We start from the raw sequence: 21,927 nt of genomic DNA on the forward strand, positions 1-21,927 counted from the left end.
TTTGTGTATTTAAATGCCTATCTGAGGGCACTTCAAAGTATGTTAGGCAATAAATGTCGTGATATTAGTTCATATGGCCTAAATTTATTTCTATACAAGTCTAAAATGAATAAAATGTATCTGGAAACTCGGACCTTCTTCAGGTAGCCAGAAGCACTTAGTAAAACTAGTAGGACTAACCAGCCATTCAATTCATTGTGCAACAAAGCCTGAGTTAATTAGTTCTGTAGTGAAATTTAAATCGGATCCCTTTAACGAATAAACCTGTGGGGCCAGTTCAGCTAAATAAAGGTCAGGGGATTACCTTGACGCAATCGTTTCCACGGGCTCTTCCACTAACAATTAAGCTCTCCTCTCTGGCACGGCACTTTGAGTCTGCCTCACTTCCTGTTCACATGGCAGGGGTTTCTCCTACATAGCTTATCGGGCAAAAAAAAACCAAAAACCTGAGTTTGATCGATCTTTTTTCGCTTTACCTGAGCGAGGGGATGCCCTGCCTCCACTCGGAAGCGCTGCAGTCCATGGAACCTGGCCGCGCAACTCTCGGGGCATCTCTAGCCGCTGGGACCGAGGAGTCCTTCGGCAGGGAAAGGGTGAGCGAGCAGCCCATGGGGAAGGGAATGGGCTGGTTCTTCTCCCCGCTGTGGAGCCCCCGCTCCAAGACGCGTAGCAGGAGGTTTGGAGATGGTATGAGAAGCGACCAGGTGGAAGCATGGTTGGATGACCACTCTGACTTTACGAGGGCGTACTTTTTACGCAGAGCTTCAGCGTAAGATATTTTTTATTGCATTACTAATGACAGCTGAGAATGAAAATGCATTTGTAAAACTGTGCACTTATTGCTATTGTTAATGACTTTGAACTGTCGCTTTAGAAATATTAATGGAATGAAGCAGTGCATACAATTTAATTTCCACAAAAGCAAATTGTATGTGTTTTGATTTGTGCTTTCCCAGCAAATTAGTCATGTAGCTTGATGTGTCTTGTCTGTGACTTCAGGGTCAGTGGTCATCAGGCAGAGGGAGCTCCACTGCTGCCCAGCTTTCCCAGGAGCAGCTCTGATCACTCTGACCTGCTCATGAAGGCTCGTCATCGCAGAACTTCATCTCCACTGACCAACTCACACCTGAACATCTCATCTTTAACAGACAGGATCAAACCCCTCGCCTCCAATCTCAGTGCCCCTGACTGGATGGATCGTTGCAGTCCAGATGTATTGGGCAATCACTCACCTTGCTCTCCACGCTCCCCTCGTTCCTCCCGCTTCTCTTTTTCTCCCTGTCGTCCTCTTTCTCCCGGTTGCCCTTGCTCTCCTGACTTGTCCCACTGTCCTCAGCTTCTGCATCCAATTGCTATAAACACTGCAGCCTGTGGCCATGGTGAGGGCTGCCCATGGATGATGGAGCTACTGAGAGGGGGTCTCAGCTGGATGAGTTCTGTGGCAGAGCTCTGCCAGGGGGCTGTCCTGCATGCTGGGGAGTTGCTGGCAGCTGAGGTCTGCTCCCTCTCTCTGGTAAAGAAGTGTGGTGGAAGGAGCACCTTGGAGGAGGTGATTTCCCCAACAGTGTTGGGATGCCTGAGCGAGGGCGACATCTGCAGCCATGCGCACCTGGATCTGCTGAAGGGTATCATGGGATGTGTACTGGCCACAGGGTCACCAATGAACCTGAGAGACACATCAGAGGTAAAAGCATAAACTGGCACATTATTTGTAGATGGCTCATGACTCTGCATTCTGTTGTAAGGTCTGCTTAACACATAACAGACGAGTTTCTACACATGACAAAATTGTTAGTTTTCTCCAGGGCCCAGGTATTTTAGATCAGAAATGAGAACCGTTCATTAAATCAGCCTGCTATTTCCTGACAACCAGTTTTTTTAGATGATGACAAGGAGTTTGAGGCCATGTCAGGGAGTCCCAGATGGACCATGTCTTCTAATCCTTTTAGCTACTTCTTGCGCTGATTAACCTCTGATTATTGAGAGGGTGATGTTCTCTACTAGGCTACAGTGTGTTCTTCCCTTGCACACATGCCAACGTACACACACCCACAAAAAGAGAGAGGACAGCACAGCTCTTTAGAGGAATTACAGGAGGTGCCCACATCACCCCTCCTTTTCGCCATCACCAATGTGATTAGGAATCAGTGCCAGTGCCTGGCAGAGTCTGACACCAGGTAATCCCTGGTCAGGTGCGTGTGGATGGGTAGTTCCTAGTAACCTCTGACAACAAGGTTAGCGAGAAATGTGGATATTCCTGGCCGGATGAGTCTAAAGCAGATGAGCAATAGTGATCATGTAGCTTAAGGACACATGAGTATTAATAAATTGTTGGTGAGATTTTAATGTCTGTTGCTTCCAAATTACAGAGGAATTTTAACACACAATAATGCAAAAAGCATCTTGTTAACGAAATATCATGAGCAGTGACACATAATCTGTTCACCTCCTCAGGACCCGAGGTTCGTCTTAGATGAAAATCAATCATCAGACTTCAAGATCAGGACTGTTTTGAGCGTGCCCATCAGGAAGCACAGGGGAGAGGTAGCATTCCTACATTCCTATCATTTCTTCATTTATTTCAAGAGGCGTGTGTGTGTGTGTGTGTTTTTTTGTTTTGATGTATGATTTGATCAGTAAACATATGGATGCTCTCATTGTTTTTCAATATGTTTTCAGTGTTTCAATGTTTTCTGTTGTGCACAGGTGGTAGGTGTAGTGGTAATGACCAATAAGAGAAGTTTAGGAGATGGATCGGTTTCTGCTTTTACCAGCATGGATGAAAAGGTGAGGACCTGGAGGTTCTTTAATTTTCTAACAAAGCTAGATATTAATTATGAAAATCTTAAATTTGAATTTGGTTTGGCCAGGTGCTGTCCAATCATATGGATGTGTTGGGGATGGTCCTGGACAATGTCCAGCTGTACGAGAGCTCCAGACAGGAGGCCAAACGCAGTGAGGTAACGTTATAAGACACGATCCAGCTGCATAGTCACGTGTGCATATCAGGATTTGCTGCTTTCTACTGTGGTTATATCCTAAGAACCTGTCACACACTGGTACACTAATACTAACAGTATTTTATGCTTTTGTGTCAGGCCTTGATTGAGATGGCACAGGTTTTGTCAAAGGAGCATCATTCCTTTGAGGTTCTGTTGAGTAAGATGGCTGCTACCATCATGCCCTTCACACATGCCCAGTACTGCACCATCTTCATCCCCAGCTCGCAAACCTCGGTCATCGCGCAAGAGGTGTGCTTATTTGTTAGATTTCGTCTTCTGTTTATTTGGTCATGCATCACATCTTTCCAAACTTATTTTCTGTTCCTCTGGTGGTTTTATTTCAGGTTTCATTCTCGCGAGTGATACACCTTGAGTGCGAGGAGCTCGGATCAACCTGCCAGATCTACAGAAGGTACTGGCCTGCACTCTGCCACAAGTCCTCATCGACAGTTTACATGAACAAAACCAAATGATATTTTCTTACATTCTCGTATGACATATCCTAAAATGGTTCCATATCATTTTTCAGGGAGCGTGACATCAGTGATATAGATCCATCATATGCCCTTCGAACTCTGGTCACTATGGCGACACTTAATATGTCGGAGAGTTCTGAAGGATCAATGAAGAGCCTCATCTGCTGCCCTGTTAGAAACGAGAGGTCTGAAAATGTTATCGGTAAGCTACTCTCTGATACGGCAATGGTCATTTTACTCATGGTTTCTTATGCCAAATTATTATAAAGTCTGTCCCTTCTTAAAACACACATCATTCATGCTCGCTTCAGTAAACATACTAGATGCTGTGTGGTGTTGACAACCTAAAAAAGGAAGCTATTTGTTAGGTAATGTGATTAGGACTATTAGGCAGGGATTTAATTTAACCCTTGAAAACTACCATATGCTGATAAACAGAAGAGATACAGGCAGATACAGTTCTCTTATACTGGTCCTACCAGAGAGCTGACACAAAGACTAAAGATGTGAAGCCTCTGAAAACTCCTCATACTACACATCTGTCATGCCTCTGTTTCTATATTGTTTCTTATAGCGGTGTGCCAGCTGATGAACAAATGCAGAAGAGACTCAGATGACATGGAAGCCTTCAACAAATATGATGAGCGTCTACTGGAAGACCTGGCAGTGTACTGCGGCCTGGCCCTGCAGTACGCTCAGGCCGTGCAGATCACTGAGGAGCGAAGGGCCAGTATAGAGGTCACACAGGAGGTGGGAAAACTACCTTACCTTATTAGCGTAGCGCTCATATCTTTGGCTTATAGTCAAAGGAACCCATTTAGGCGTTAAAACACTGTGTTTATGTGTGTTCATTCCTCTTTCCCGCAGGTTCTTGCCTATCACATTACAGCAGCAGAACAGGAAATCCAGGCATTGCAGGTGATTCTTCTCCTCGCCTCTCTAATTAATTAAAAAATTAATTGGCGTCATTGCTAATGTACAACTACTGCTCTACCCACTTAAACATCTTTATTTGCTGCTGTCATTGTCTGTGGGTGTCAAAGGTGACACCAGTTAGATGTCTTCCCTGACCTGTGTGTTGTGTGCGGGAGGTAGGGAGAGGGTTGGTCCACTTTCAGCTCTACTTGTGGGTGTGAGTGATTGGATATCTGTGTATCAATGGCTTTTGGTATTTTGGTTTTCTGTTTTCAGGAGGTCACCATTCCTTCTGCTAAAGAACTGCACATTCTGGACTTTCATTTCTCTGATTCTGGCCTGCCAGAGGACCTCACCACACAGGCCACCGTCCGTATGTTCCTGGACCTCAATTTAGTGCAGGATTTTAAAATTGATTACAAGGTAACTGACCTGCGAATAATTTGGCTTCTTGGCAAAAGCAGTCGTTCTGGTAGAGAATATTTGCGCTATTGTTAAACCATGGTGCCAGTGTTGTAGTCAAGTCACTAAAGTCCCCAGTGTCTGAGTCCGAGCCAGAGTTAGAGTCTGAGTCGAGTCCGAGTCGAGTCCGCATTACCTGAGTCTGAATCATCAAGGTTGAGTCTGAGTCGAGTTCCAAGATGGGCTCAAGTGCTAGTGGCATACAAATGAAAAAAGCACAAATGACAAAGCTGTCATTTCAAAGTGAGTTAATTTACTGTATGTCACATAACAGCCAAACAAATGCACTTCTAACAAAAAAAGTCTAAATTCTCATCTCCAAATTCTGTGTCCGAATGCTGTTAATGCTCAACTCTGGGTCTGAGTCTAAGTGATCAGTGCTCAAGTTCAAGTCCTGGACTCGAGTACTACAACACATGGTATTACCAGAATATGGATTAGAGATTGGTTTCATTTAGTTTAATGATATGCCAAATATTCCTTTTCTTTTTCAACATGTTGCGGGTTTTGAGCTGTTAATCTGTTGGCAAATCGCACTAGAAATTGAATTGAGATCATGATAAATGATCCCTAAAAAATACTTATTATTACCAGTTATTTAACACCTTTTGTAAATGTCTCTTCCCCTCAGAGTCTGTGCCAGTGGATCTTGACTGTGCGCCGTGGTTACAGGAACAACGTGCCTTATCACAACTGGAACCATGCGCTGTGCACTGCGCAAAGCATGTTTGCTATGCTCATGGCCACAAACCAGCTCCAGGTCAGTGCATGCATATGTTAATGTGAACAGCTGTCACTACCAAAAAACTGGCATATTTAAAGACAATAATATATGTTTTCATATACCTTTGCATGCTGATTTTCATTTTTATTAATAAAACAATTTTCAAAATTAGTCTCAGATGACCAGAACGTGCTAACGTTTTAGCATGGCAGTGCTAGTGGCCAGTGAGCAAATATAGCACCGATTATATTTTTTATAATTATTTATATTATATAACCATAATAAGCTAAATGTTTAAAAGTGGCAAGAATTTTAACAGGTATTTCTAATGCCTCATTCAAATATAGTCAGGAAAACATACTCATGATGCATTTTGGTGACTATTCACCATGGGTAACTGTATCAGTAGCAGTTGACAGTTGACAAATGTATGACTTGATACGATATGAAGTCTTGAGGTTTAGCCATTGTAAAGTTTGTGGAAGAGTCATTCGAGGACTGCAGGGTTTCTGCAGTACAGAGCACTCTTAATTATTTGAAAGAGGATTAATTTTAGACCTTTCTAAAACCTCTTAGCTGCTCTCCATGGGGATCACACACAGGCCTAAATCTCTGCTTAACTGACCTCTGCCTCTCGCTTGTTTTAGCCTCTCCCGCTATTGACACGATTAATTGTGACTGTGAACTATAGTGTTGTGAAACTAGTTACTTCATCCGGATTGATGTAGTTAAGGAGTTGGAATGACACTCAGTTGATAGAACACGTTGGCATTTGTGTCATTTGTTTATTTCAAAAGTATTCGTGCACATTTGATTAAAGTGTGAAATGTTGTATCCCCATATTCATGAGGTTTTCCACATCTTTAGATTCTTGGGTTCAATAAATCACATCTGTTGTGGTCTGCTGTGGACAGAAATTAACTTCCAATGTTTGCATTCTCACTTAAGATTTTTCCTTTGGGACATTTTAATGGTCTTTTGGATGTAGGTTATTTTGTTTCAGCTGTACATCATCATCCATATTGTGACTGACCTCTTAACCTCTAAAGTGGAGTGTTGAGGTCCTCTCACTTCCTTTCTTTTCACCCAGCTCGGCAGGTTCAAAGCAATACACTATCTTCATATCCTGTATTGTGCCATTTTTTTCTCATGGGTTAATTCTGTGGAAGACTTTGTGACATAGTGTACAGTCATTTTATGTACAGTTTTTTATCCTTGATTAAAGATCCTTGACTTTACACATAAGACAGAATGTGTGGCTGTGCCTTCCCCTTCCCTTACTTACTGTTTTTAAAAAATGTACCAAAAGAAAAAAACTTCAATGTAAAGACTTTCATTTTTTTTACCTTTAATTCGCTGTCTCTATCTCTTTCTGTTTGTATCACAGACTATTTTTTCCCGTCTGGAGATCCTAGCATTGATGATAGCCACTCTGAATCATGATCTCGACCACAGAGGAGTCAGTAACTCTTATATACAAAGGTACATTTTGTTTGATATTCAAATTGATATACATGGTTATTTATAATGTATATGTATTTTGAATAATTTATATATTTCCATATATTATTTTGGTTATTTATATCAGTTGTTAGTCACTGCTTTCTTATATTCAGTATAATCTCTCTCTCTCTCTCTCTCTCAGGAGTCAACAGCCTTTAGCTCAGCTATATGGACACTCTTCTCTTGAGAACCACCACTACAATCTGTGCCTCTTCATCCTAAACAACACTGTAAGACCTCAACCATTCATCTTTTCCTTCATTCTGACCCATTTCTCATTTTTCCATCAAACTATGAGTCACCTGTGTGTCAGAATGTACATCCGTGAGCTGTGCCATTGCTCTCTATGTCTTTCTTTCTCTTTACCTTAATCCATTTGTTTTTCAAATTCAACTTTATTTACATGACGCGCATGCACACAATTTGCCAAAGCAAAGATAGAGAGATGTATTATTGCATTAAAATATTCCTTCAACTGGTCTTTGTTCTTTTGTTTTCGAGTTACAGTCAGTGGAGAGAGAGAGAGAGCTTTTGTTTATGCCCGACTGCCTCTGCATGTATGTGGCGATCACTAAGTCTGCACGCCACCTTCACTGCCCTCTCTCACTCTGCATCTCTCTCATCTTCTCCCAGGGGAGTCAGATTCTCAGCGGTCTCTCTGCAGAAGACCACAGGACTGCACTACACATGATCAAAAGGGCAATCCTCGCCACTGACCTGACCGTGTACATGGAGTATGTTAAAACATAAAATGTCAAAGTACCTGTAGGTCAAGCCGTGTGTCAGACCTGTTTAAACTCACATGATTTGTTTGTTTTTTTTCGTGGCTGTGTTTTTAGGAGAAGGAATGAGTTCTTTTCTCTGGCTAAGAAAAGCAGAGTGAGCTGGAAGAATGAGAAACAAAAAGAGCTGTTAAGGTGAGAATGAAACAAATGAATAGCAGGGACATATGATAATGATGTGCAAGGGGGCTGTCTTTTAAGATATTTATTCACCCCCGCAGTTCGATGTTAATGACGGCTAGTGACCTCTCTGCTATCACAAAGCCTTGGCCTGAACAAAAAAGGGTAGGTCTCACAAAATACACTTCACACGTCATCTCTCGCTTCATCACAACCTTAACCTCGCTCTTTTATCCGAAACAGATTGCCAGGCTGGTTGCCATGGAGTTCTTCGCTCAAGGGGACAAAGAGAAAGAGGAGTTCAAAATCAAACCTATTGTAAGTCTTGCTAGCAAAATGCTAAATCATAAATCCTGAATTAATTAAAAACATCAGTGTTATTCATCGCAGCAGTCACATCATTTTTATCACACTTTTCTGTATGGTCATATTGATCCTAAAATAATTCTTTTACCTCAGTGATGCAGCCTCTTTTCATGTTGGGGAGTCCTTCAAGCAGATTTGAATCCCAGTTACATTCTCATTGTTAAATTTATACTACATCACTTAACCACATTACCCAGTGGATGTCCAACCTTGATAACAATAGAGAAGAGACGGAGAAATATGTCCAGCTGTCGTTTTGCTGTTCAAACACATTGACTGGTTTGTCTTCCAAAGGGAATGTCTTTTAGGTGATGGTCACGTCACGGTGACATCAGGGCTGATTTTATCTGTGTATATTTCTTTCCATATGGCCTTTATACAGACTGCACAAAGGCTTTTCATGGATTGTTATTGCCTCTCAGGTTCCACTTTGAGAACCACAAACATACCATCTTTGACTAGATCAACTATGTTTAGTGAACTTACGATGTACAACATGGTGCTTTATTTTGTAATATAAAGTCTGATTGATCTTTTCTCTCTATTTTAGCAAATTAACTTAAATGTTCTTTGTTTCTTTTAGGTTTAAAGTAAAAAAAAAAAAAAAATGTAAATAGCTATAGTTTTTGTGTGGACCTTGATCTGGCCTCCTCTCAAATAGTACTACTGTTATAACAGCCAGTTTACACTCCCTCTTCACTAGGACATTATGAACAGAGAAAACAGCACCCGCCTGCCATGCATGCAAGTTGAATACATCGATGAGATCTGCTATCCACTCTACAAGGTGTGTCACTGCTGCGCACTATATGTGCATGTGAACCATAACAATGTCCTCGCTGCTATTCTATTCTTTTATTCTCCGCTCTAATTGCCGTTTTCTCTGTCTTTGTCTCTGTCACATGTTTTTTCTTCACTATCTCTGTCTCTTGCACAGGCTGTAACAAGACTGTTTGATACCTGCTCCCCGCTGCTGAGTGGCTGTAAGAAGAACAGAGAAAACTGGCTGCGTCTTACTGAGGAAGAAAACAGCGAAGCCAATGAGGAAGAGAGACAGACAGAGGAATAGAGGATCGGACAGAAGATGAAGACACTTAACGTTGGCAGCAAAAAATAATTTTACCTACAAACGCCAGTTTCTCTCTTTCCTCTCTTGGACTCACCTTTACTAAACATTGAATTTGTGTCTTTGACTACCAAATGTGTTAACAGGATGTACAATAATCTTGACTAATGTAAAAATGCTGCAGTTATGTCCTAGACAACTGGCTAAAAGAATATGCTGCAGCATGTCCTACTGTATATAAACCATGTCAGCAGTGTCAAGTCTCACATTTCCCCACTTTTAAAAGATGAAACTGTGAAAGTCTGCAACATGGAGTTGATCATTCTCACACCTCATATGTATGTTTTATGAATGTACAGTATATTTAGATTTGCAAATGCATACTAAGATTTGTAAATGTTTATCCAGATTTGAAAATACTTAAAAGAAAACTTACGTCTCAAGTCCCTTTGTTTATGTGTTCCCATATATTTATCAAATCAGGATCTAGCATTTTGAGATTTTTTATTTTTTACATCCAACATTTGATTCACTGCATTTTCTTGTTTTGTTTTAAAGACCATGCAATACTCAGAGACAGAGACAAACTATGAACCACTGCCACAGGCCCACACTGGTCTATGACACTGTGCTAATGCAATTAAATGTACACAGTCAGAATTGCTAGGTTAGCCAGAAAATCTGCAAGAGTGCGGACAAGAAATTTTGTGTTATTTTCATGAAAGTAAAAAGCTACAGGGAAATCTATTGTTCACCACACATATTACAGTATATATTTTCAGAACAGTATCCTGTAATGCATTACAGTATTATCGCAAACCTTATCAGTAGAGCTTTTTGGCCAAGTAGACATATTAATTCTGTTTGTGTGGCAGTTCAGTATTTCAGTATAATCCTACATATGCATTATAGCATGTGATGTTTGAGCCACCATGTAGGACCAGTGTTGTTTAAAAAGCCTTATACATTTTTGGATTTTCTGAAAATTAGATACCTACTGCGTGCTGTGAATTTCTTGGCGCACTACTTTTCAGCGTTTGATGGTTGTTCTGACGTATTCGTTTTTTTCTTTTTCTTTTTCTTTTTTTTTTTTTTTTACAAATTTTTAAATCTTTAAATTGTAACAAATAAATTTGGTCATTGAGCCAGAATGCCAAGAACTTTAGTTAACATTCACTCTTACATTGATTTTCAGCACACACTTTCATCACCATGATCATTTCCAATTATATACTTTATTTCCAGTCCTCATAAACTTACAAAATGCTACAGACTGTCAGCTGCAGTCAGCATCCCCGGCCACAGGGGGGCAGTAGTGTACTTTAACGCGGCGCGGTTGCTGCGGAGTCCGACCTGCAGAAGAAGAAGTCGACGAAGAGACAAGAGGAAGAAAAATGACAGGGCGCGCAAAAAGAAAACCCAAATCAATTCAGGTAAATTTACGCTGTTTTCCCCACGTTGGTTGGGTCGCAGACATTTCCGTTTCAAACAGTGGTTCACCAGGATAAAAGCTGTGTTGCGTCTGGCAACAGTAGAGATTAAGCGGCTTCTGTTAAACGTTGTGGGCAGAACAGTTTGGCACACGCTGTGTGAGCAGCAGCGGTCAGACGACAACATGGCAGCAGTTCTGCTGACTGATGCCGCAGAGCTGCTCGTGCAGTGACGTTCACAGTTTATATCATAACATTTGAAAGGTGATTGCATTACACCGCAGACTTACACAAGTGAGAAGTGCTGAGTCATAACGGTATATCTGTTTTAGCGATGTGAGCTAGCTTTAATTTACCTCTCTGTGGTCTGCTGCAGGGAAGCGTGGGTGCATGGATTTGATTCGTGGTTTGATCCCATAAAGGCCAAAAATGAGTGCCCTTACTGCTAACATAACTTGTGTGAGAGCTCGGTCCCTTCATACTCCTCTGCCGGTTTTAACATACAGAGCACTGACCATAGCTCTTACTTATAAGGGCCTTATGCAATGCAGCTGCCAGTTTATCGATTCAGTTCAATAACAACTGTGCAATAAATCCTACCTTTATGGTATTGTTCAGTTTGTTCAAACTGTTTTTGAGAGGCGTTGATTCAACTTATGTAAAAGCTGCAGTTTATGATGCTGCTGATTTTGTGTTATACTGAAAGGTATTTTTCTGATATTTAGATTACCCTCGTTGATATGGAGGTGATGATAACATTTTGGAAACAACTGCCAGTCAGTTTATTTCGTTGTCGCTTGTGCTAAAATGTGTTAGTTATAGCTTGGTGTACTGTATAGACAGTATAACATACTTGTCTCTCCTACAATACATTTCTTTAGGAGTCAGGTACAGGCAATAGGGATTCGAAGAAAGCCCGTACTGATGAATCCAAAGCTGTGCCATTGTCAAAGGTGGATTCAGAGCAACGGGATGAGATGGTGCAACTGTACAAGCTTCAAATGCCAGAGGACCTGTACCACTTCTGGGATTTCTGCAAGGAGCTTTGTCCTGACAATCCCCGTGGTACGCTGTTCTACACTAACACCATATCTTTTTACAATAACACTGATAGGGCAGAAGGTGCATCTGACATTTAATCAATTCTTCTGTATGTAGACATAGAGGAAACAGGATGGAGCCACTGGGATTAGTGATGCTTAGCCAATGGAAAGTCTGGATGGATGGGCTGGATGCACAAATACACAGTACCAGCCCAACATCTGAGATAACTCTTTACACAAGTCTGTCTGTTTGATGTTGCCTTTATATTTGCTAGTTTAGCATGAAGAAGCAGTTTCATGCTCATCATCACCACCAAACATTTGAGATGCAAGGACAATAAAATTATGGAAGCTTTCCAGTGTAATTATCATTATAGTTATTTGTTAATTATCTTTCCAAAGTTGTGATGTTCTGCGTTGTTCAGGAAGATGACGGCCCTGAACGTGGTCAACATAAGCAGACTGTCTCCTTGTTTTCTTAGACCATTTGCTTGAGCTTTCTTAGGTTTTGCATCCGTTTGTCAGTATGTCTGCATGTCGTATCAATGTATTCTTTTTATGAATGTTAATCTCTATAGGTGCACTGACAGACGCACTGGGTTTGCAGCTGGTTGGTCCCTTTGACATTCTGGCTGGAGCTCACAAAAAGTCAAAGAATCCTCAGCCTAATTTCCATCTTCACTGGAGGTATATTTATGACCCACCAGAGTTTCAGACCATACTTCAGGGGAGTGAGAACAGCCAGCATCACATTGGCTATTACAGGTATAGCACACAATGAAGTATTTGATCTGTGCTGAGTCAGTATAAGTGCTATTATTCCAATGTTACAGCTTGCACCAGACTTAGCCTACTAACAGGTACTCTCCCAGCTACAGTGAGAGAACACAGTCTGGCTAGTGAGGGGATGTTGATATGGAAACATGAGTTGTTCTGATTTATTTTTACTGGATTTGATTTTTCCTAAAAATCCACCAGAGATACTCCAGACTCCTTCCCTTCGTTTGTCGGGGAAAATGAAGCCAAGAAGGGCTGCACTATAACACAGATGGGGGACAACTTGTTTGCTGCTGTCCTGTGAGTACTAACTACCACATATTCACCACATAGGATAATATGATATATGATCATCTGCGTTATTGCGTGTGTGCATCTTCACATGTGTGGGAGCAGAGGAGCATTATTGAATTAGATGTTTTTTCCTCATTATCTTCCCCCTTCCATGTGTGTCTTCTTACCTACTGTTGATCTCTTTGTTCCCTCCTCGGTCAGCCTGTGTCTGTTGAGGAAGAGGAAAGAGAGGGGCAGCAAGAAAGCAGGGGGAGAAGCTTCAGAAAGCTTGGAGGCAAAACTGAGAGAGAGGGCTGAGACTCTGGGTTTGTGTCTAGAGCAGAAGACCAAAGGCATGAAGCAGAGGGACAAGAAGGTAGCTTACACAATGGAGAAAACTATTTTATTTACCCACATTATATTGATTTTAAAACTCACTTGTAACTCTTCTAATTTTTTACCTCATATGTTGTCCCTAGGACTGAAAATTTAAAGCATTGCAGTGTATCAATTCAATACTGTGTTCAATTGTGTTTGCCATATGATGCAAGTTAGTATGTAGAGGACACCTGCAAGTACACCCCAAGCATTTGAAATAGAGTCTATGTTGGTTTCATGTGTATAACCTTATTAGTGTTTTGGACACATTACCAGCCCCGTCACATCCTCCTATCCTCCATCCTCCTTCCTTCATTTCATTCTCAACCCACTGCGTTGCCATAATGCAATAAAACTAAGCATCCATTAATTTAATCACAACCCTCTTGCAAAATGGAGCTCCAAACCGTAGTAGCATTTGGCAAAAATATGAATAACTTATTTTAAAGTGGTGATGGTCGTGTGTTCAAAACAACAATATGTTTGACTAAATAAGGTGCTTCAAGTTGATACGAGACAATGAGAAACCTCTTGTCACACCACAGGTGGTTACCAAGACGTTCCACGGTGCCGGCATTGTTGTGCCTGTAGACAAAAATGATGTAGGATACAGAGAACTGCCAGAAACGGATGGTGAGCCTACGTACACATAGTATTAAACCTTGGTGATCATCAAGGGGCCCTTGCCGCTTTTGTCTTTGGTGATTCTTCCCTCGATTGTTCTGTTTCTGATGTGAGCTCATGATTTCATTTTGATTTCATTTGAGCAACTTTGTGAATATTTATAATAGTCCACCTTGAATGACAGATTGCATGTTTAAAAATACTATTACAGTTGAAGCTGTTTTTAGTTTTGCTTAAATGGAAATCAAGTCTGTTAATAATCTAAATTCATGGTTTTTCTTAGCATTTTTTCCCCTCATTATTCTTATGTACCTAGCTGGTCTCAAAAAGATCTGCAAGGCAATTGCTGAAGCGCAGAATGATGACGAGCGTGTCAAAGCCTTTGGACCTCTCCAGGAGATGATCACGTTTGTTCAGTTTGCCAACGATGAGTGTGACTATGGCATGGGTTATGAGCTAGGAATAGACCTCTTCTGTTACGGATCTCATGTAAGTCTCAGAACATGAATAATTATCCTTCCATACTCACACTCTGATATTTCACTTCATTACACCCAATGTCTGTCAATTGATTTTGTAGTAATGTGACTGGAAGAAATTTATTTATTGTTCTTTGGTTTCCTGCCCCCCACCCACCCACCCCCCACACCCTGCCCCACAGTATTTTCACAAGGTAATCAAGCAACTTCTGCCTATGGCCTACAGCTTGCTGAAGAGAAATTTATTTGGGGAAATTGTGGAGGCCCACCTCTCAAGCCGTAGCCATGACAACCTGGACCAACTCTCTGCACATTAAAAAAAAGACTCCGAAGTTAATTTCAGTTCTTGATCTTATAAGCTTTTCCCACCATGTGTCTTTGTCTTCTGTTGTTTGTCATTGTTAATGTTTCTTGGTGGTTTTGGTGCTGCTGTCATTGATTGGAACCAGTTCAATGATATTTTGTTTGTAAAAGGTAGATGTCTAATAAAGTATTTTTATATTTTTACCTGTCCAATTTTTGTATGAAAGGTGGTCTCAGTGAATCCTTAAACAAACCTTGCGTCTAGATTATGCAGCAGCTGTTGTGTATACCGTCCAGCAGTTTCATTTTTAGATTTGGATCATCAAAGAATATATTTTGCTGTTGGTTTGGACACTGACAAACCAACAGCAATCTTATAAAAGATTGTTTGTAGGACAGGATTGTGTTTTCGGTGTAATACCTTGCAGTGGCGACAGAGGGCAGTGTTTCCCATTAAAAAAAAAGTATAATGACATGTTTGTGAAAGACATCCCTACCTTGCCAGTTGAGTCATCGTGTCCCAACAGTCATTAGCAGTTATTTACACTGATCAGGTAAACTACATATAGAATAGATCAGATGGATTCAGTTTTTCACTTAACCTGGTAACTTGTGACGGTACTTAAATTGGAATAATTCTTTCCAGAGTCATCCTTACTGGAACCATACTTCCATACTGGAAATAACATAATCAATTATGCTCTCCTCAGGAGCATTGCTGCATCAACCTTTATAGGCCTCCCGGTTCCTATCACATACTGTCAGAACAACACAGATTAGATGGCGTCCTCATTATATGTTGCACAGAGACCCATAAAGCAATCGATTATGTGCTATAATCCTTCCTAGCAACAGATTTTGTGTGATTTGTTGAAATACTTTATTTAGGAAAGTGCACCATATTTGCACATGTAAACCCAAAATAATAAAGATGTACCATCTAGATTTTGAAACAAGCCTCTCTAAGTTACAAGATGGGGGTCAAGATTACATAATAATGCATTTGATAATTGATAAGGAACCAGCACACAGTGAATCAAGCGCTTTTGGGGCAGTTGCCCACTTTGCCTGGTTGGTAATCCAGGCTTACTCCATACCATTCCCTATGCACCTAAAGGGTAAAGTAAAGTTTTTGTACCTATTATCCAGGGTTTAGTTTTTATTTATTTAATATTTTTTTGATCTCAAAGATGTCTGCATTCTACCTGGACAAAAATAAAAAGCTTGCCTGGGTTGAAACCAATGTTTAAATCCAATACTTCCATACAATTTCCTTTGAAAAATTTAATTATTTTGGAATGAGCAGCCATGAATCTGGATTTATCTAAGTACAGGGCAAAGGAACACCCACCAAAAATCAATCACTTTCATAACTGATTATGTTAAATGTGCTTTTTAAATAAAATGATGAATTCAAAACAAGTTAACCTTTGCTGCAATTCTGGTTAATCCTCATTCTAATATTATCATCTTTCACTCTGCCTTTTAAATAAAAGGTAAATTAATATAGTATCTGATCTGGAGCAATATGATCTACTCTGAAAACGAATCTAGATATAAACAATGACAGTATTTTGCCAATTCAACATAATTTCTCATCCTCCTCACCCCCTATACTCGAGTCCTGCTTGGTTTTTAAATGTCTCCAAGACATTGTTATTGATTTTGCCCTGTCAACTCCCATTAAATTTGTAGTTCAGTGAAGAGACCCAGACCAAGGTGAGGGCATAAGAATACTAAGAGGGAGATTACATTATGTAGGCCCGGTGTGCCTGGGCTGTGATTATTTCCGACTTGTGTAAGCAATTTTACTTTTCTTTCTTTCTTTCTTTCTTTCTTTCTTTCTTTCTTTCTTTCTTAAATCATCATTTGAAATAATGGACCACACTGTTAACTCTCCCGTCTGAAGCTACCACTGCTGCAGAGTCACCAAGGGGTGGGGGACAAAAGCAATACATGAGCGCACTACTGGTTGAGGTGCATTCAGGTGCCGATGGTTTGAAATGGTCTAGTCATAATATGTAATCTTATCGTTCTATTCTTTTAAGCCAGGTGGAGTACTATTCTGCTTAGCGGTAGAAATTAATGAGTAAACCTGCTGTGGTGGTGTAATTACTCTTTAAATGTTTTTTTTTTTTTTAAATCAGTTTAAAAACACGGTTAATAGCGGGCCTAATTTTGAAAAATTGTAATCTTCTCTTCTTAGACTATCAACCAATCATATCATGGGTTAGGTCACTTTAAATATTGCCCCCTCGCCCCCTACAGGTCGTTTATTTGAAAATGGGTTGTTATAAATAAAATAAAAAAAAATGTTTTTCAGATTGATCAACCAATCAAGGTGCGCTGACAATGTTCCCAACTGTCCGTGAAGGCAGCATTGGTCCTGCGGAGTTTCGGGATAGCGCATGAGAGGCGCGTTCACACCCCCCACACACATACACGCGCAGGCAACACAGCAACACACCGGGAGCATCCCTTATCAGAGGGAGCGCTCGTTTTGGTTTTGACAATCGGGAAGAATCACAGTATTTGCTTCAGTCACGCCTGATCACAGACTGAATCTGACGCCGCAGAATGATCCGGGGCCCTGCCGAGCCTTTAGGATTCTGAGGCCCCGCACAGATATCCACCTTGCACTGGCAAAAGGACCCTCACTGACTGCGTCGCCCACAGCTGAAGCAAGCAGTCAGCCCGAGACAGAATGGCAAGTAGCCCGGAAGAAAGTCATTCTAGGGGCGGCGGCTCCGACAGTGACTTGAAAATGGCTTCTTCGAGCAACACGTCTCCCGAGGGTGGACCACCACCACCGCTGCACCAGAACCGTATACGGCAGGTGGGTGTCTGTCCGCAGCCCGCTCTCCGCTTTGACTGGCCCAGTCAGCCGTGTAAACCAGCAGCCCAAACCGCTGCTGATGCTGTGCGCTTAGGGAGAGCAGTCAAAGGCGTCGCCGTGCCGAAGCACATCGGCGCTGGTGATCTGACAGGTTTTCGTTGATGTGCGTTAAACTGTGTTCAAATTAGCTGCTTATAGGAGAAAAACTCTCTGCGGAGAAGATACCATCTGTTTTGATAAGAGACTTTAGAGTGATGTGCTTTGGGAGGGGTGTCATAATACCCAAATAGGCCAATTGCGCGAGTTGTTATGGCCGTCAAAATAAACACCACCAGGCCTGCACCGACTCCACTAGTTACTATAACAGGCTGCAGTGAAGAATGTTTACAACTTCACACCCAGCACTGTAGGTTTAGCTACTGTTTACATGGACCGTTTGAGGCTTTACTGGTCAGAGGATGAGCATCCCTCACTCTGACCTGTGAAGAGTTTTCCCATTTGCCATTCTATATAAGCATGATATACTGTATTGCAAGTACTTTCTGAGCACTGGGTTCTCTTGAGGCTTAATAGGTAGTATGTGTCATAGTTTGATAGCATTCCCTCTGCTTGTTTGTGGTTCTGTTACTGCATAATGCAAAGTGTTCTATAGTGTAGATGTGCCCTGTATCTGCCTACTAAGTGCTCTCTCAGGCCACTCTTGGGCAGGGCTGGTTTGCCAGTAAGTCTTTCTGCCTTTCAGTCTTTCTTTTGTAAAGTGAAATTCTGATTATAACTATGCAGAGCTCTCCTCTCCTCTCCTCTCCTCTCCTCTCCTCTCCTCTCCTCTCCTCTCCTCTCTTACCCTCTCCTTTCCTGTCCTCTCGATGTCTACAAAACAACTTCATCACATATCCTTACCGCTAAGACCAGGGCCTGTTTTATTAAGTTCAATACACTGTTGCAACTACAATAGGAAAAAAATATTCTTCTGTATTCATCTGTAATATTTTCTTGAATGTATGTTGTAAACAAGAAGAGTATAGAATGGTGGTGTTAACATCTAGATTTGATCGTGCAGTGTGTGTGTGTGTGTGTGTGTTTGAGTGTTCAGTGAAAGTGAGTCAGGAGATGGTAGATGGTTGTTTCCTGTCTCAGTGCACTCTCTCGGGCTAATGTGATTTTGGTAATGGACTGTAGTACCACACACACACACACACACACACACACACCTTAGTCTACTCTTTTAGGGTGGGGTCCTTGATCTCACATACTTGGATGCATTCAGGAGTTTTTGTATTATCATAAGTGAAAAATCAAAAATGGCACCTTGTGTGTCCATGATTAAGTATGTAGGTGTGTGCCCTATGTAGGCAAAGCTGGAAAATAAGTCACACTTTGAACTCATCTTTGAGCAAAACTGTCTTCTTCAGTACTATTTATTTTACAGAGATCTGTGCATGCATGCAGATCTTACAGCATCTCATAAATACTTACCGGTATTTTACATCAGCTGAGCTTGGATAAGCATGTCTCTTCAGTTGTGATCTTGTCTTCAGCAGCTTTTGACATGAAAGCCCAGTTGTATTTTTTCTCTGGTAACTGTTAAATGGTCAGTTTTCCAGCTAACCCTACACTCTCAGGAGGTTCATTATTGTACTCAAATGTACACATTTAAAAAATGTACCACAAAAGCCACACGGTAGAGTTGGTAGTCAAAGGTGCTCATTAGTGAAGGTAGCACACTGACTGAGGCACCTGGGTGGCACAGGGCAATAATCATTTACCACTGCAGAGAACCATGTTTAGTCCCTATAGCAGCAGCAGAGCCTCCAACTTGGCCCCACTGATCGATCACGATTGGCAGCACTGATGAATGATCAGTCAATGATCCTGTACTAGTGACTCCGCCTGGTTGGTCTGTCTGTTTTTTCTCTTTTTTTGTCAACAACCTCTCCCCAGCCAAGAGCAGTACTAAGCATCAGTAATGACTAAACTGCTGTTAGAATCGGACATCAGAAGACAAAAATACCAAAATACTGAAAATGAATAAAGGTGGCACACTTTTCAACGTTACCTTATGATTATACTATTGTTTAAAGGTCCAACACACCCACCATGTTGAGGCAGTGTGGGGCCATGCTGGGAATTATGTGAGGTCAAACTCAGTGTACCATGGTTACAATGTACCCACTACCCATAATGGGTACTATGTATCCATAAGAAGAATGAGATAAATAAGAATAGGATAAAGGTTTAAGTTGTTTCTTCTTAATAGATTGGGGAATAAAGAAGATGTACATTTGCACACAGTCCCACTGTTGCCCTTTAAAGTTTAATATGTTAGCAAATGTTAATCTATTTATAAATCCAGCCAACGTGGACCACAGTTAGCATTCATTTAGAGTTGTGATTCTGGCCGCCTGGCAAATGTAAGTCCAATATCTACCCTCCTTTTACCTCTGTTTTGGTTTCCTCCAACTCTTGAGTAAAATATCTGGGCCTTTAGCTATATAAATGTTAGACTTTATTCACCAGCTAGCTGCTACTTTGTCTGCAGTTTGGTGATGAGAGGGTAGAGAACAGCAGATTTATCAGTGATTTTGTGCTGCTGCTGAAATTGGGGTTGATAAGAGCAGTGAGACTTAAGTAAATTTGCAGACAGTCAAACCACAGCAATGAGCTGAGAAGCCAGAAGTCTTTAAAGAGCCGCAGAGTTAGGTTATAAGTCATGGGTGATGTGGGTTATCACTGTGGGTTACCCATTTCACAGTGTTAATATAAAAAAAGTTGATTAACAGAGCGTTAAAGGAGCATTTTGATTTGTTTAAGCCACGTAATTGTTCTTTTGCCTTTCCAGGGTTCCACAGGATAATCCACAGCAGGCAGCACCTCGCAATGAAAAACAGTTTACAGCAGTATCTCCAAATTACCCTGAATTAACAGGACATTGGGCCTAGAAAGACATATTGTTGTTTTTTGAGCAGAAAAAACATTATGTCAAAAAACAACATCACAAAATAAATTTCCATTCAGCTTTATTGTATTGTGTCAGCACAATACATCTCACATCATCTCACAGTCTCTGTAAATAACTACACGTATAGTTAGATGCTACTAGAAACTTGAGAACCATGTTTTCTGTGATTTCAATTCAAACAGAAAGTATCTGAAAGAGCTCAAAGTTGAGATAGAGCTCAGTGCAGCAGTGATAGGTCTACATGTGTGAACCAAAAAGAGAAAATGACATGGGGACACTGTGATGTGAAGCTCTTACTTTCAGGTCTAAAAATACTTCCTGTCTCTCGTGTGATTGTTCTGGAGAGAAACTGCTTCTTCCTAGCCAAGTGGCTTTGTGTCCATGTCTCTGTGCTCACTGAACCTGTGTCACTGGGCATTTACAAGCTGCTATGGGCTGGTGTTGGGCGATTTCTTCCTGCAGTCTGCTCTCTCCTCGGTCTGAACAATGCAGAGTCATGTGTCATAATGTGTTAGACCTCTTACCTCTGCCAGTCCACTTTCCTGTGGTTGAACAGTAGATACTTAGAGCTCAGGCTGCAGAGATCAATCCGGAACTAGATTTTATGTCCACTGCAGTCTGATATTGATACTGGGAATCTTTGAACCTCCAAACTTCAGTTGAAACATGCTGGCCAACTTTAGATATAAGCTCTCAGAGATCCGTTTGAATCCAACAGAAATATAAGAATATATAGGGAATTTGTTTATCTCTAAATACAAATATCTACGATTGGATTGCTCTGGTCTTATATCCAGGGATGACTTGTGTTTAAGACTAAGCAACTTGATCTATTTCTTACTTATTGCTTGGTAGGAATATCCCCTTTCAGGTAAACTTGTGTGATCCTCGTGCACCAAAGTCCCTCTCCACTTTCCTTTTTGGCTTGCCATCCATCTTTCCTCCTCTGGAGTCTTACTTCATATCACTTCTTTAAAACGGAGGTTTGATTCTTTACCCTTGTTACTCCTTGTCGCCTTGGCTGTCATTTCTATTCATCTCCCATTTCCCTCCAAAATACCTCCCTCCCTTTCTCCCTTCACCCTGTCTGCCCTACACTCCTCTCCACCACTGGTCCCTACACCGAGTTCCTGATGTGCCAGGAGGTCAGATTTCATTGCAGCCTTTGACATTTTCATCTCTCTTTTTTCCACCTCTCTTTCTGTGTCTCCTCTACCTCTCTGTGTCTCTCTCTCCCTCTCTCTCTCCACTGGGAGTGGTATGATGGGATTCTGCAGGAAGAGAGTCCTAATGGAGCCATGGCCTTCATTACATTAACCCTGGACAGCTACAGCCACACATACACCCACATATGGCCGCAGCTGTCTTCCACTGCGTGATGCCAAATAGGAATGGATCTCCGCTGGTGC

General features: G+C 41.3%; 3 protein-coding genes across 8 annotated transcripts in view; all 3 read left to right on the forward strand.

The window, feature by feature from the left end:
- Positions 1-317: 317 nt before the first annotated feature.
- On the forward strand, positions 318-9,859 carry pde5aa (phosphodiesterase 5A, cGMP-specific, a). 2 transcript variants are annotated; one of them, XM_056369829.1, is made up of 20 exons: positions 318-769; positions 1,000-1,684; positions 2,455-2,544; positions 2,707-2,787; positions 2,871-2,960; positions 3,099-3,251; positions 3,347-3,414; positions 3,532-3,680; positions 4,053-4,228; positions 4,346-4,396; positions 4,670-4,816; positions 5,487-5,615; positions 6,967-7,061; positions 7,225-7,312; positions 7,716-7,816; positions 7,922-7,999; positions 8,086-8,149; positions 8,228-8,302; positions 9,054-9,137; positions 9,288-9,859. In XM_056369829.1, exons 1-20 carry the CDS (start codon positions 489-491, stop codon positions 9,417-9,419), a joined length of 2,817 nt encoding a protein of 938 aa, XP_056225804.1. In that variant the 5' UTR covers positions 318-488; the 3' UTR covers positions 9,420-9,859. The 2 variants fall into 2 exon arrangements, 1 of the variants encoding a protein (XP_056225804.1); XR_008826669.1 differs by lacking the exon at positions 8,086-8,149 and having other exon boundaries at positions 9,288-9,344.
- An 860-nt stretch (positions 9,860-10,719) lies between these two features.
- On the forward strand, positions 10,720-14,927 carry LOC130167004 (histone PARylation factor 1). The gene is made up of 8 exons (XM_056372908.1): positions 10,720-10,849; positions 11,728-11,911; positions 12,468-12,654; positions 12,868-12,966; positions 13,162-13,315; positions 13,863-13,950; positions 14,258-14,430; positions 14,603-14,927. The coding sequence occupies exons 1-8, from the start codon at positions 10,811-10,813 to the stop codon at positions 14,735-14,737; spliced, it is 1,059 nt and encodes a 352-aa protein (XP_056228883.1). The 5' UTR covers positions 10,720-10,810; the 3' UTR covers positions 14,738-14,927.
- A 604-nt stretch (positions 14,928-15,531) lies between these two features.
- ank2a (ankyrin 2a, neuronal) overlaps positions 15,532-21,927 on the forward strand; it is a 76,183-nt gene continuing 69,787 nt past the window's right edge. For 3 of the 5 annotated variants that reach the window (XM_056372901.1, XM_056372905.1, XM_056372904.1), the window contains exon 1: positions 15,533-17,559. In XM_056372901.1, the coding sequence (XP_056228876.1) occupies positions 17,428-17,559 (132 nt within the window). In that variant the 5' untranslated portion in view covers positions 15,533-17,427. Of the gene's footprint in view, positions 17,560-21,927 lie in introns of all 5 variants that reach the window. The other 2 variants (XM_056372900.1, XM_056372903.1) reach the window with 1 other exon arrangement.

This window comes from Seriola aureovittata, chromosome 3 (assembly GCF_021018895.1).
Source record: "Seriola aureovittata isolate HTS-2021-v1 ecotype China chromosome 3, ASM2101889v1, whole genome shotgun sequence".
In the NCBI taxonomy this organism is placed as follows: domain Eukaryota; kingdom Metazoa; phylum Chordata; class Actinopteri; order Carangiformes; family Carangidae; genus Seriola; species Seriola aureovittata.